Source organism: Lineus longissimus, chromosome 8 (genome assembly GCF_910592395.1).
Source record: "Lineus longissimus chromosome 8, tnLinLong1.2, whole genome shotgun sequence".
Classification (NCBI taxonomy): Eukaryota; Metazoa; Nemertea; class Pilidiophora; order Heteronemertea; family Lineidae; genus Lineus; species Lineus longissimus.
This window is the reverse complement of record NC_088315.1, coordinates 19,445,400-19,460,654: the sequence shown is the minus strand read 5'-3', so window position 1 is coordinate 19,460,654 and position 15,255 is coordinate 19,445,400. Positions and strand designations below refer to the sequence as shown.

At 40.7% G+C, this 15,255-nt stretch overlaps 1 protein-coding gene and 1 long non-coding RNA gene across 3 annotated transcripts; both read right to left on the bottom strand.

The window, feature by feature from the left end:
* Nucleotides 1–4,962: 4,962 nt before the first annotated feature.
* LOC135492197 (uncharacterized) lies at nt 4,963–6,279 on the bottom strand. Its single transcript, XR_010448039.1, has 3 exons — nt 6,174–6,279; nt 5,722–5,853; nt 4,963–5,082 (listed from the first exon to the last, which is right to left on the bottom strand). It is a non-coding gene; the product is annotated as an uncharacterized LOC135492197 (long non-coding RNA).
* Nucleotides 6,280–9,323: 3,044 nt separating this feature from the next.
* LOC135492117 (DNA repair protein XRCC4-like) lies at nt 9,324–15,081 on the bottom strand. Of its 2 annotated transcripts, none has more exons than XM_064778309.1 (11): nt 15,056–15,081; nt 14,435–14,582; nt 14,075–14,256; nt 13,498–13,662; nt 13,056–13,112; nt 12,710–12,764; nt 11,750–11,800; nt 11,258–11,339; nt 10,643–10,789; nt 10,336–10,434; nt 9,324–10,109 (listed from the first exon to the last, which is right to left on the bottom strand). In XM_064778309.1, the coding sequence occupies exons 2-11, from the start codon at nt 14,568–14,570 to the stop codon at nt 10,019–10,021; spliced, it is 1,065 nt and encodes a 354-aa protein (XP_064634379.1). In that variant the 5' UTR covers nt 14,571–14,582; nt 15,056–15,081; the 3' UTR covers nt 9,324–10,018. The 2 variants fall into 2 exon arrangements, with proteins under 2 accessions (XP_064634379.1, XP_064634378.1); XM_064778308.1 differs by lacking the exon at nt 15,056–15,081 and adding an exon at nt 14,962–15,050.
* Between the last annotated feature and the right edge of the window lie 174 nt (nt 15,082–15,255).

Here is a 15,255-nt window from a genome sequence, read left to right as displayed (position 1 = left end):
GAACACTACCAAGCAACACTAATTTACAACTGACATGAAAGAGTATACAGTTTGAGGGAAAGCCACATAATTATTAGATAATTGCCCTCTGTACTAGTGATAATCAGACTGGCCTGAAATTCTCATTATCGACCACTCCTCAGTGGAAATGAATCCAACAAAAAATGGGGTCATTGTATACAGTGGTACTGTATTACCCCGATGAGAAGCACTTTACTGATGTCCCCCACTCTCAGCTAAGATATTTGTGCGCGTACCGGTTTGACTACGGGCTGAAGTTGACGATGTACTCCTGACGGAGCCATTGGGTGCTTCGCCCGCTCATTGACCGAGGCATGGTGACCTGGAGACAGTGACCGGATTAGCACTAGCTGGTCGAAGGACACTTCACAGGGCGTCAATTCGCAACTTCTCATCATTTTTAAGGCGCTACCTATTCACGTGGACCAAGTTTTACCAAGAAACCTACTCCTTACGTAGCGTGGGGTACCAACCCACCGCAGATTCAGGAGTGTGCAATGGTTTCGGAATATCCTACACCCAATTGTGCTGCCCATTCGCAATAGGTTTAACCACCGTCATGAACCCCTGACATTGCCATCTCTCAGACAGTAACAGGCAATGGTGCAATCCGGCTGCAAATTTTTCCCAGAGGGGCAGGATTATGATTATTTCAGACCGATCAGAGTGTCACAAGTTCAGAGCGAAATCACCTGACAGTTATATGGAGTTGCACCAAAATGCAGACTCTTCATTTCATTTGTAAATAGGCATTGATTATTTTTGTTACATTCAATGGAACCAGTCCTACAATCTTTGGAAGAGCCAAGTCTGCACATAATTACTGGTATGCAGATTTGCCCGCGAGGCAGAAAAGACCTGAACATTGCCACTGCTATAGGAGTGTAGCAACAATATTGCTTCAAAGCAAGAAATGAATCTGCACATATTTACTGGTATGCAGATATGCCAGCAAGGCATCAAAACCTTCGTAAGCTCTTAATGAGCAACTAATTTAAAGAATTACAAACAGGATTTATCTTACAACTGTACTGCTCCAAAGAAAGAGCCAAGTCTGCACATAACTACTGGTATGCAGATAAGTCAGCGAGGCAGACAAAACCTGAACACTGCCACTGCTTCACAAGTGTAGCACTGATATTGCTTCAAAGCAAAACTTAAGTCTGCATATAATAACTTGTATGCAGATTTGCCCGCGAGGCAGAAAAGACCTGAAGACAGCCACTGCTTTAGGAGTGTAGCAATGTTATTGCTTCAAAGCAAAAATGATGTTTGCACACAAGTACTGGTATGCAGATGTGCCTGTTTGACAAAAAGACCCTGAACACTACCAAGCAACACTAATTTACAACTGACATGAAAGAGTATACAGTTTGAGGGAAAGCCACATAATTATTAGATAATTGCCCTCTGTACTAGTGATAATCAGACTGGCCTGAAATTCTCATTATCGACCACTCCTCAGTGGAAATGAATCCAACAAAAAATGGGGTCATTGTATACAGTGGTACTGTATTACCCCGATGAGAAGCACTTTACTGATGTCCCCCACTCTCAGCTAAGATATTTGTGCGCGTACCGGTTTGACTACGGGCTGAAGTTGACGATGTACTCCTGACGGAGCCATTGGGTGCTTCGCCCGCTCATTGACCGAGGCATGGTGACCTGGAGACAGTGACCGGATTAGCACTAGCTGGTCGAAGGACACTTCACAGGGCGTCAATTCGCAACTTCTCATCATTTTTAAGGCGCTACCTATTCACGTGGACCAAGTTTTACCAAGAAACCTACTCCTTACGTAGCGTGGGGTACCAACCCACCGCAGATTCAGGAGTGTGCAATGGTTTCGGAATATCCTACACCCAATTGTGCTGCCCATTCGCAATAGGTTTAACCACCGTCATGAACCCCTGACATTGCCATCTCTCAGACAGTAACAGGCAATGGTGCAATCCGGCTGCAAATTTTTCCCAGAGGGGCAGGATTATGATTATTTCAGACCGATCAGAGTGTCACAAGTTCAGAGCGAAATCACCTGACAGTTATATGGAGTTGCACCAAAATGCAGACTCTTCATTTCATTTGTAAATAGGCATTGATTATTTTTGTTACATTCAATGGAACCAGTCCTACAATCTCTGGAAGAGCCAAGTCTGCACATAATTACTGGTATGCAGATTTGCCCGCATGGCAGAAAAGACCTGAACATTGCCACTGCTATAGGAGTGTAGCAACAATATTGCTTCAAAGCAAGAAATGAATCTGCACATATTTACTGGTATGCAGATATGCCAGCAAGGCATCAAAACCTTTGTAAGCTCTTAATGAGCAACTAATTTATAAAATTACAAACAGGATTTATCTTACAACTGTACTGCTCAAAAGAAAGAGCCAAGTCTGCACATAATTACTGGTATGCAGATGTGCCTGTTCGACAAAAAGACCCTGAACACTACCAAGCAACACTAATTTACAATTGACATGAAAGAGTTTACAGTTTGAGGGAAAGCCACATAACTATTAGATAATTGCCCTCTGTACTGGTGATAATCAGACTGGCCTGAAATTCTCTTTATCGAGCACTCCTCAGTGGAAATGAATCCAACAAAAAATGGGGTCAATACTGTATTACCCCGATGAGAAGCACTTTACTGATGTCCCCCACTCTCAGCTAAGATATTTGTGCGTGTACCGGTTTGACTACGGGCTGAAGTTGACGATGTACTCCTGACGGAGCCATTGGGTGCTTCGCCCGCTCATTGACCGAGGCATGGTGACCTGGAGACAGTGACCGGATTAGCACTAGCTGGTCGAAGGACACTTCACAGGGCGTCAATTCGCAACTTCTCATCATTTTTAAGGCGCTACCTATTCACGTGGACCAAGTTTTACCAAGAAACCTACTCCTTACGTAGCGTGGGGTACCAACCCACCGCAGATTCAGGAGTGTGCAATGGTTTCGGAATATCCTACACCCAATTGTGCTGCCCATTCGCAATAGGTTTAACCACCGCCATGCCATTCTGACATCGCCATCTCTCAGACGGTAACAAGAAGGTGCAATGGGGCTGCAAATTTTTCCCAGAGGGGTGGGATTATGATTATTTCAGACCAATCAGAGTGTCACAAGTTCAGAGCGAAATCACCCGACAGTTATATGGAGTTGCACCAAAATGCAGACTCTTCATTTCATTTGTAAATAGGCATCGATTATTTTTGTTGCATTCAATGGACCCAGTCCTACAATCTCTGGAAGAGCCAAGTCTGCACATAATTACTGGTATGCAGATTTGCCCGCATGGCAGAAAAGACCTGAACATTGCCACAATATTGCTTCAAAGCAAGAAATGAATCTGCACATATTTACTGGTATGCAGATATGCCAGCAAGGCATCAAAACCTTCGTAAGCCCTTAATGAGCAACTAATTTATAGAATTACAAACAGGATTTATCTTACAACTGTACTGCTCCAAAGAAAGAGCCACGTCGGACGGACGGACAAACCTGATAAAAGCAATATATCCGAAAGTGCGGATATAATGAATTATAAATCTGTATTTGTATCCTTCAACAGGGAAAATTAACACTAAAACTAACTAACAAGTAATCTAAACTACAGTCTTTCTCTGCATCCAGGATGAAACGTTTTCCAGGCTTCCTAATAGGAGTAAGCCATAGTCCTGAGGAATTCAGGTAGAACTTCTAAACCTTTAGGCTTACAAAGTCATTCTTTGCTGAAAATTTAAATCTTCAGGTATTTTCGGCACCACTCAGTTCTTCTTGATATTCTTCATGTTAACAATGTCCTGCATGTTCTGAATCTTCTGAGGATGTAACTGGTGAACCAAAGCTGTAATAATGATAAGGACTGAATGTGAGTAAAGGAAAAAGATGTTCAGCACAGTTTTCTGTCTAGTGATTTCAATGATCTCCTCTTGCACTCACTCAACCTGGAGTTCCCCACGGCCATGTTTAACTCAGGCAGGATGTAAAGCCAAGTGGTCTACACGCAATAGATGATCGAGCCTCTCTCGATCAGGGACAGGGACTTTGATCCGAAATAGCCGGTCTTATCAAATACGCTCTACTATTCATTCTTAAACTTTCAATTAATGACAGCCACTAAAAGATGACAATAAAATGATTGTGAACAGTGCAATATAGGACGGAATGATGTTATGTCATCAAATATTTAGGTCCTTGGCAAGGACAGGAAATGCTGTCGCACTATCGTTGAATTTCACTGCTTTCCAATTATCCCAGCAAAGAAACTGTGGATACTCTTAAATCATGTACAAACCATAGATGATAGATGTCTTTTCCAGTCAGAATGGAAGAGGGCCTATCGTGTTCACGACATTTGAACTTGGTGGACGTGATCCTTGTCCATAACGTTGCTTGTTTACGAGAGATGTCACGGCGCTCAACCAGCTTCAATAACCAGTGGTTTTCCCATGGAGGTGCTGAAAATACGACAATAGTTCTTTTGATTTTAATGACTTCTTCTACAAAGACAAACTTTTTAGAAACAGCTCCATGAAAGACCTTTGGCTTACTAAGGGGGTTGTCAAATGCACAAGGACATCGTACGGTGATTGCAGTTCACTCTAGGACCTTATCCGCAAGGAACTTGCTAGCCCTACAGACTCACAACTATTTAGAATGAAAAAATTTCTATTAAAGGAACACAACAGGACAGCACTCGACCAGTGTTATGACTAAAATATGTTATAAAACTTTTTGACTTGTTATTCTCGTCATTCTGGACATACGTGCTTTCTAATAAGTTATCCGGCAAGCAGGCTATTGTACATCTATCCTGCACAGATTCACATTGCACACAAAACTTGTAATCTAAGATTGCTTGACCTTGCAACGACATTGTAGATTCCTTCATCATTTTCTCCAGTCAGATTTTGCTGCAGCTGATCACAGTGAAATCTTGTTAGTAGTGTTGGAGTTGCAACCCTCAGCATATGGACGGATCTTGGCTTGATTACCAGGAGGACAATGGTGTGGCAGCTTTTCTCTTTTCCAGTCTGTGCCATCAGATGGAGGAGCTGGGAAGGACCACAGTTTTCATTACTAAAATTTTCTTAACAAAATAAACAATGACGCGGAATGGTCCCCTCGCTTTTCCACACCTAGGGCCACATCTGCCAAATATGAAGACACTAGGCAAATACAAAGCTGTTTAAGAAACAAGTGCCATTACCTGCCATAAGCAGATCACTGGTCTGAAGTGCAATACAGACTACCATCACCTTTGCTCAGACTCTGTGAATAGTTGTCAGTAACTTGTTACATGTACATTCAGCAAGATAAAATGTTGAGAATTGCATTGTTGTCCAGTTTCTTATGACTTGCTTAGGCCAACCTTCCTTCAGTCCACACAGGGAACTCCTGCTGTTTTTCATCACAAGATGCCTTGGATGGTGTATCAATGTAATGAAATACTAAACACTATCTCCAGATAATCAGCAGAATCCGCTGTCTGAGGTGATTTGATGTTGAGCAGACTTTTGTTCATTATTTGGGCAGGAATCAAGATTTAATCTATGTCAGCCAGGTTCATAGTCATGAATTTTCTTCAAGCTGTATGGGACTGCATACTTCTCTTGCCTGAATGAAGGGCAAGAAACCTCAATGCTGACTGCTTTTCGACTAATTGACGGAATAATGAAAAGCAATTTTCTTACCCGAAAAATTTGCTCCTTCAAAAGTCAACTGAATCCCTCTTCGGGATACACACACAGACCTTTATGTAACGGACACATGTTTCTCAATGTATGTTGTATCTCTCCATCTCATCTGGCTTGAAACCATGCAGGCTGAAAAATAAATCAAACGAAATTGTAACACCTCAAGCTTTTCACTGCAAGGACGTCCTGACTGCAGCCAAATTTTTTCTAAAATTTTTTAAACAGTCTTCTTCCCAACCAACTGTCACCGTCTCACCGAGTTCTATGATCTGCATCATTGTCTCGCACAGGCAAAAGGAATCATTTCAAAATACATGCTTGAAGGCTGGAACTCACAGTCTTGGCATATTATTGAATGAACATTGAAGTAGAGAGTACATTTTCACAGCCCACAGAAATTTAGGACTGTGGAATATTTCAAAGAGGAAATGGACACTTAAATTTGTTACCTCTATAAGTTCGCAATATAAATTGATCCTTCCTAAAAAATTGGGATGGCGTTGTGATGAAGTGAATCAATAGCTCAGCATTTTTCACTACACAAGGAAAAACACTTCTGATGACGCGGTCTGCAATAAAACAATTCAAAGTTATAAGGTAAATATTAAAATGTATCTGACCAATCACAATCACTAAAAAAATCAGCATCTCCCTTGAAGGAAGATGGAATACTTTGGAGAATAAACCCTCCTAGTCCAGAGCGAACGATGAATTCGAAGTACAACATCCAGAAGCTTCTCCATATCTATCCCTAAACTCTATGGGTACACTTTTTCATGTTATGTAACTGGTGTTGTCTTTGGACACGACTGTAGATGTCCTCAAGGTATCAATTAGAAATGTTTCATAACCCTGTACAAAGCCTGTCTTTGTGGACCCGTGGGAAGGAGGCAAGGATCCAATTTTGAATCAATTTAATGTTTACCTTGATATTCTCTAAATCTTGCTGGTTCTTGCTTGGAAATGGGGATGGTGGCGAGGTGTATTGAATCCATAGCTCAGTACTTGTCATTGTACTTTTGAGAAAAACATCTCTGGCTGGACTGCAAGCAATAAAACAATGAATTATTTTTTTAAAAAGATGAATATCGCAGTGTTAATCGCACAAAGCAGTGGTAACATCCAGAAGTTTCTGCAGCATGCAAATTGCAATAGCTGAAGGAATCTAATTGTCTGCATTTGAAGTTTCGCAAACATGTATGGGACACCAGTGGCAGAGTTGTGAATAAGTCGAAGCTCAAGGCAAAAGCTCATCTCTATGAGAATTAAGCATGCAATAATTTTTTGTTAAGAATTTGCCAACTCCCCTCTTCCTATCGATGCCTTCTTCAACCAACACTACTTATGGTTGTGATACTGATCAGTCATGGAGGGACATCAGAATTATGCAGGCAAAAATTGTGAATGTCACAAAATCACAACCACCTTTCAGCCCCTCAACACTTGTGTGGATGCCACAGAGTTCTAGTGAAGATGTCAAGGACACTTTCCCTCGGACAAAAGTTGTATGCAAATGTTTGGAAAATCTACCCATGGTGGGAAAGTTTTTTTGAAAAAATTGTGGTCCAAAGGAATGAACTGTTGTTAATGGAACATAGTCAGAGAGGGATGTTCCAGCAGGATGATCAAGTGTCCCACAAATAATAGACAGCTTGCGAAAATAAATTTCGGCCATATGGAAAAGGAGTTTTCACAGGCAGCGCAAGTTTACCATGACATAAAAGTCATTTAAATCAAATCATCACCAAAAGCTTTCAAAATATCATGAAAATTGGAAGACATGGACCACTTCAAGTAAATTGCTTTGATAAGCTTGTGTATTTTTGGCTAAACTTTAGAATCCCCGATCGGAAATGACGTAGTTTGATCGCATTCAACTATAAATCCATTGAACAGTGGTGCTTGGTTAGTCACTGATGACCTTTTTTTGGGGTGTGATCGGGGATTGTAAACTCGTTCCGTATTTTTTACTTTTATGTCAAGGTAAACATACCTGGCCTGTGAACAGGGTATTTTCAAAATGGCCGCAATTTATTTTTGCAGGTTTCTGTAGCGTCTGCAGTCCCCAACCCGCTAGAAATTAGAATCTGACCCTTTTCCCCATTCTTCCCTGCTAGGCCCCGTTTGTCACACATCCACACAGTTAATGCATGTTGTTCATGCACACAAAGCACGTGATTCGCAGTGCATACATAATTGGGCGACGAAACATTGTATTCAGTTATCGCACTGGACTGGTCAGTTTCAACATGATTTTCATCATCAAAAATGGTAAAAAATCTCTACGTAATTCAGTTCACCAGATGCAGAATTACACACAAAACAAGAATATCTGGCTCCGGCACTTTGGTGAGCATCATAGAACACAGAATCGTATGTTTTTTATGAAAAAAAAATCGCCGCAGGTGCCCCCGGAACGCCGCCGTCAAAATTTTTGCCGACCGCACAAAATTCCTTTATCATTGCCCCGATAACGCAAGAAACGCAAAAACATCGGAATATGGATGAGCTATTATACCTAATCTATGAACTTACCACCCAACAGTTGTCTTTATGCACGAAATAAGAGTTGAAATTAGAGAATTAAACGGAGAAGTTTCGAAACATAAATGCCGCCGCGCCGGAGAATTCGAGCACGTGGGGCAGACGATCGTGTGCAAATTACGTCATTATCCATTCTCCAAGCGTCGTCAATGGTGATCATCGTTGCCAAGCCTGTCTCACTCGACCTGCTGACTATGGTCTCGTTAGGTCTCGTCAGGGAGTTTTTCCCAAATGTACGCGATGATGACGTGCCCCATTAACAGGACGTAACATCTATTTTAAAATGCGTTTCCAAAGTGAATGCATGAGAACAACCCATTTGTGTCGTATATCACTGGAAACGCCCGATTCCCCTGATTCTGCAGGATGTTAAATCGGGCATTTTATTGCTTTAAATAAATCATAAGCGTCGCATTTGCTCCTAGCTCTGTTCACCATCCATTGCCAATTGGACCGGACAATCACGGAAAACCCAAATATTATACATTTTTTCCTGAATAATTCTTACAATAACCATTCTCCCATGAAAGACAGTTGCTTACGCTACACTAAAATCAAAAAAAAAATCGAGGGTCAACCATTGAACTTTTGAGATATGTTGAATTTTGCAAAAATCAGCAAAAAACGCACCAACTGGCACTGGACGACATTTCAACACGGGGCCGACGCACATCCGAAGTTCAGTGGACAGAGATATTAAGCTGACAAAGATTAACGGGTTTGCATTAAGTATTTCAGCTGAGCGCCATACCCTTGGCCCTCTTGTTATAGTACTGATCGATCTGGATACTGGTCTTTTCCAGGCCTGGGTGGCGGTTTCCTTCTGTCGATCCATAACTGCAACAAGTAATCAGCAGAACTTGTCCAGTCTCTAACAAATGTCTATCCAGCAGTTTTGGTGGATTGTGACATTGTCCCAGATTGTGACTTTGTCCCTGGAATACCCAAGGACCCCAGCAAAGACAGGTGACACAATTGTCACATGGAAAGTTGAGTTTTTGCTCCGAGCACTGCAACTTTACAGAAACGAACACTCATTGAAATAGACATCCGAGTGAGATCAAAATGGCACAACTTTATTATATAAGAATACAATTAGGTATCTAACAGAATGTGGAAGTGATTGCACCAGCACAGGCAGCAGCTATAATATCACTAAGAGAATCTATCTACATAATTCTTTATCAATTAATACTTTTGTGTCTTAACACAGAAACGGCTTTTTATACACTCACAGCAGGGACAAGTTATGCACTCTTGGTCCGTTTTATTCATATCTCTAAATGTACAGTGGAACCACCCTTTGCAGACACCTCTCCTATCAGGACACCTCTCTATTAAGGACAACACTTGTCAGTTCCCATGGTGTCCTTAATAGTGAGGTTCTACCATGCAGCATTTCCACTTAGGACATAAATGCCATATATTACAACAATCAACATGATAGCAGTTGGATTGGGGCAGACTAATCTCAGAGGTTCTTAATGTGACAAAAGTCAACAGGCATTTAGAGGTTCCAACAGAACCAACGGACTTGTTTAAATGCTGCAATGAGTCACAGTCTATGTCTTAACTTGTGCTGTGTTATCCTCAAAAGAAGAATCTGTCATCGAAAGACAATCCCAGATATACAATCCATGATATCATCCTTAGTTGGTGTCACTGGGCCATGATAGAACTGTGATGCTATACACAACTACTCTAAGGCAAACTGACAAGAAGAAGGCCTAGAGTTGTGATTCTCTCCATCCTACATAAGGTCCATGAGATCATCTGCGTTGGCCTGCGACCCACTTCTGCGCGACGAGCGTGCACCAGTGCTGCCACTACTGCTGCCAGAGCTGAAATAGAATCGGTACAATTCATAGATTAAGTCAACCCTGTTGTGGCTTAAAGGGGTACATGTACGCCCTTCGTGTTCACTGTATACACAAGTAGCTCGGGGAAAAAAGAAATAACAATGCTCTAGGCATTCTGTTTTGTAATGAGGGCATTGATAAGGAATAAGAATGACCAAGTTCAAAGTAATTTTCGTCGGTCAAAAGGTCATGACCTCACACAACGTACCTTCCACGGGTGAGGCCTGGTTTCTTCGAAGACGAGACTTTTGGAATGACAGGTTTGGACGGCGTCTGCTTCTTGTGAGATTCCCGCTGCCGTCTTTGTCTGAAAACACCGTCAAAGAAAACGTCTATATTTGTGAAATTGCCAGAGTTACCAAAATTTGAATAATCTGTCAGGTTTCAAACTCCAGATCAATAAAAACCAAAACAATTGTTTGTGAAAACAATGCAGACAAATCATCCATGAATGAACTTTAGGTTTCAGAAGTGGCAAACAAAATATAACATCTGCAAAAATGATGTCTGCTAACCTTCTTGCCAGTGGTGCTGCTTTCTTGTTGTCTTCATCCTCATCTCCTAAGAACAGTAACGACGATCCCTCATCCTTCGGTACGATTGCATTCCGCCTCATCTGTTTACTTGGGTGAGGTGTGGTCTGGTCGTCTGAGTGGTAATCACTGAAAGTTAAGATGCAGATATTGAGAAACGTCCCCTGTTGTGTAATCAAGAAACCTACCTTTCATTGCTACATTCTACGAATGAGACATAAAACTGAGATTCCTTGTTCCTGGTGTTCCTGCAAGAATGAAAGACCGGGTGCAAGAGGACAATAAGGAGGCTGTGATCAGCTCTGACTTTGAGAAGGAGGGGATTCCCTTTTGTGTGTGACGCCATCAGTTAATCTTTGTCATGCCACCTCCCCAGGCAGAGAGACACTGGCATGCTAGTTTTGAGGTGAGATGGAGGAACAAATGAAAACGGCCAATAGCACGGCCATCAAGATGACACGAGCGCATCATGGCATCGACTATAAATCAAATGGAAAATAATATCAATTGATTGATTGACTCTTGATTGATTGATTACCAATCAAACTTTGCGCAAGTACAATCAAATCAGTGACACGAATGGCAAATGTTTCATACCTTTCATTATCGTCCTCCCCTGCATCGCTTCCATTGACTGCCTCCGACTCCGGTGATGAAGATAGTTGTCGTTTCACAGCGGCTGTAACAAAAAAACAACTCTGAATCAACTTGGATCATCCTTTCGTTCCGCCCTGTGACTTTTGAAAGGCAAATTATCAAAGTCAGAAAAATATTCCTCGTGTACTTGTTGTACCATCCTTGTGGTCGGCTGGATGACAAGTTTTAGAAAGTGAATTCTGTTCTAGTTTCATTTTACCGACAGTGAACAACTGGAAAGTCTGTTCAACGGAAGTTTTTGAAAATGGCATCTAGTAGCTATTTTAAGATGTAGTGTATCATACAATGGAACGGACATCACAAAATCATTAAAAAAAGGAGTAAATCCTACAAAAAAAATCATGAAAGAAGTAAATTCTATACAAAATCAGAAATAAAGTAAATTCTATACAAAATCAGAAATAAAGTAAATCCATACAAAGACACACTTACATTTTCCTGTACTTGTGGACTGCCTCGGTGCATTATTCCTTATTTCTTCCACTGAAATGGCAAGTTTACTTGTGATCAAAGCCAAATTGACAACCCCGCGGCCTTTGCCACTCATCTCGGCAAAAGTGACAACGTTCGGGGTTTTTCCACTCAAGTGGATGTCTTGTTTTATTACATAATCACCTTATTATTCCCTCACTTATCACCTTAAGGAATACTCAATCAGTCACCTGAAGACCACCATTTTGACACCCTATCTCCTGCCTTCGTGTATAGTCCTCCTTTAAAGCATGTGGGCTTGCTTGTCACGCATAAAAATAACAGCTATTGTAACAATTGTCTCCCTGCCTTGCTCCCCCAAATTGCCATTTTTACATGTTTACCAACAACTGATTTAATCAGTGTAAGAAACAAAATCTGAGAACAACAAAGAAAAAATGTGAAGACTATTCATGAATGAATGAACTGTAACAAACTGTGTACTTCGCATGTGCTATGAAATTCACTGAGGCATGCCCAATGTTAATAGCTAATACCAATTGTTGTCTTCATAAGTAAATGTCACTGACCTTTTGGGCCACGATGTGAAAACTCCTGGGCAGATTTCTTCAAATTTTCTTTTTTCTTAAAACTAATTTTTGGAAATCAACACTTTCCAGCACCCCAAAATCATCGAAGGGCTCGAATCAAGAAATTTTTTACTTGGTTTGCAAATCTCTGACCTTGAAATTGTGTTGGGTCCCAAAATAAAATTGAACAAAAACCAAACTTCAAAGAAATCTGCCGCGTTTTTTTTGCACAACGCCCAAAATTGAAAAGGACAGTGATGTTTACTTCTGAAGAAGCCTTGGGGACATAAATTTATAAGTATAGAGAGTATACGGGTCACGCAAAAAGTCCACGAAAGGGGATTGATACGAGAGGAAGATGTTGTGAATGGATGTTGTTGCTCATACTTACGATCTTGGCGAACGTCTCGTAGTTTTGACTTCTTACTGTTTATGATCACCCGGAACTGAACATAAAGCAACAATTTATCATTATCGTCAAATGAGAATGGAAATGATTGACTTTCATATTGAGCAGGTAAAAGGCAGCAAAGACTATGTTAGGATTGTTGTGATAGTATACCACAACCTCTTACAAGAAGTCTTATAGTGTGCTATTTCCAATAGAGTAACTGCTCACTTGTGGTTACTATTGTTCACACAATAGGAACTGTTCAAATTCAACTTCACTTTAAAAATTTTGAATGAAGGGAAAAACTTACCTTTGAATAAAGATTTTGAATGAACGGAAAACTTACCTTTGAATAAAGATCAGTCTCTAAAGTCTCTTTTGCTGCAGTAAACTTTTCTAATCTCTGAAAAAAAGAGCAAGAGATAATCAGTAGTGTCAACTGCAGTACCTCTCTATAAAGGACACCGTTTCGACTGACAAATAATTTCTCTCATAGAGAGGTGTCCTGATTACAGAGGTGAAATTGTACAGAAACAACTGATTCGAGACCAAAACCACTGTCTCTAATAGAGAGGTTGTCATGCTTTATACAGAGGTGTCTGCTAAGGGAGGTTTTTTTAAGCACTGCTTGGAGCAATGAAATCATCTGAGGGCGTAAATAGAATGTCTGATCAGGTTAACATTCTCGAAGCAGATCTGCAGAATACTGCCTCTAAGAACTGCAGATATAGGAAGATGAATACTTCCCCTCATAAACTGCTGCTTGGCACAGTTGGAGGAATGAGTACCTTTAATGCATTTGTTCTCTCTGAAGACAATCTTTCTGTGTCGCCCTGTAATGTGCGTATCTGCTCATTCTGATTCTTGAACGACCCGATGCAATAATCAAATAATTCTTTGATGATTTCTGACGCATCATCTTCGGATCGGAGCACAATGGAACCAAGCTGGAACTAAATTTAAAGAAAAAAGTGTGAGATGAAAATGGAAAAGACAACGCACTGGTAAAGCCATCCTGTGATTCAGGGTTTTTCTCTCCTACGCATGATACAAAATATAACGAGAGGCAGAGTATATCGAAAAGCACTGGTTACGCTGGGATGTGGTAAAGCAATTATATTCAAGTTCAGGAGCCATCTGATGGGGTGCTTTTGGTGCACCCAAAGGGTAAGTTGGTGACTTTCACAGACGCGGCATTCTCATGTATTGCACCCAGGTTGTGGAACACATGACAACTCCCTGCATATAATCTTTATCTCGCACGCTGACACTGTTTTTATCGCTCCGCATGCTTACAACACCATATGATTAGGTACGCCCCAAAAGGAGCCTAATCACTATAAGGAAGAAGATAACTTTTCCTACCTTTATACCAGAGACCATCTTCTTCCAAGAAAATTCCATGGTTCGACCTTTCTTCTTGACTTCGTACTGGAAATTCAGACCAGCACTGTGTTGTCCAGTCAGAGCTTTACACGTCTGTTCCAAGTATTCGTCAGATTTCATTGTTAAGGTTCGACTGGTTCGTACCAGATCCTCTCCATCAACTGGAAAAGATATAACAGGGATATATTCATGGCCTTATGTGGTTTTCCAACCTTTAAACGCACCGTCACCCAACAGATTTTAGACACAGCATGGTCTTCAAACTGGAATTGTCTCTATGAAGTGCTAAATTAAAGCCGCCATTATGATTTCTCCCTGTTAAAAATCGTCTGGTCTCACCTTCTCCCGACCAAGCATTACTGCCGTCGCACATGACCAATGAGATTCCATCTTCGCCGTCAGCTTTTATCGTTGAAAGGAGATAAAAGTCATGCCCATCAGACGTTGAAATCTGACAAAATCTTTTCTCGTGCATGGTCTAGAATTTCTGCAAAAATGGCAAGATGCAATTTCATTTACATTTACAAGACCAATCAAACCTGATTTACTTGTTTACAATACAATATGTACACACAGTAGATCCTCTCTATTAAGGACACCCTCGGAACTGAGTGCTGTCCTCAATAGAGAGGTGTCCTGATGAGAGGTCACACCCTACTACCACAAAAGATATATCCATCCAGATCTGAGATAGTAGGGCTACAGAACAGATTTATGAAAAATTTTCATTTCATCCGATAACCGGGAGTTTCATTTACCTGCACTATTTAGACAGGGGGGTGAAGCCACAGTCACCTATTTTCGGACAACAATATTTCAGGTTACATTTATAACACTTAATGCTACTTTTTAACACTGACACTCACATGTTCATAATCTTTGATACTTTAAAAAGTAATTTACACTGATTATACAACGGTTTTGGTGCAAGAACTAATAGAAAACAGTAAATATTCTTACCAAAACAAACTTTACAACTTTTTCTCACTGACCTTGACCTTATTGAAAAACAATGGTGGCCCAGAATGGTTTTAGAATATAATTTAAACATTGTTTTTTACCCTTAGAAGTACAAATAAAAGTATTTATGAGTATTGGAATTACTAACTAATTAGACTATTTTACTATTTAAAGTAAAAAAATGGGATAAAAGCGATATT

What these genes read in the sequence shown, in the direction of transcription:
- LOC135492117 (XM_064778309.1), bottom strand. Translation starts at nt 14,570, where the DNA reads ATGCACGAGAAAAGATTTTGTCAGATTTCAACGTCTGATGGGCATGAC. An exon ending in AGATGGTCTCTGGTATAAAG is followed by an intron (nt 13,663 to 14,074) that starts GTAGGAAAAGTT and finishes CTTTAAATTTAG; the next exon opens with TTCCAGCTTGGTTCCATTGT. An exon ending in AGAGAACAAATGCATTAAAG is followed by an intron (nt 13,113 to 13,497) that starts GTACTCATTCCT and finishes TCTTTTTTTCAG; the next exon opens with AGATTAGAAAAGTTTACTGC.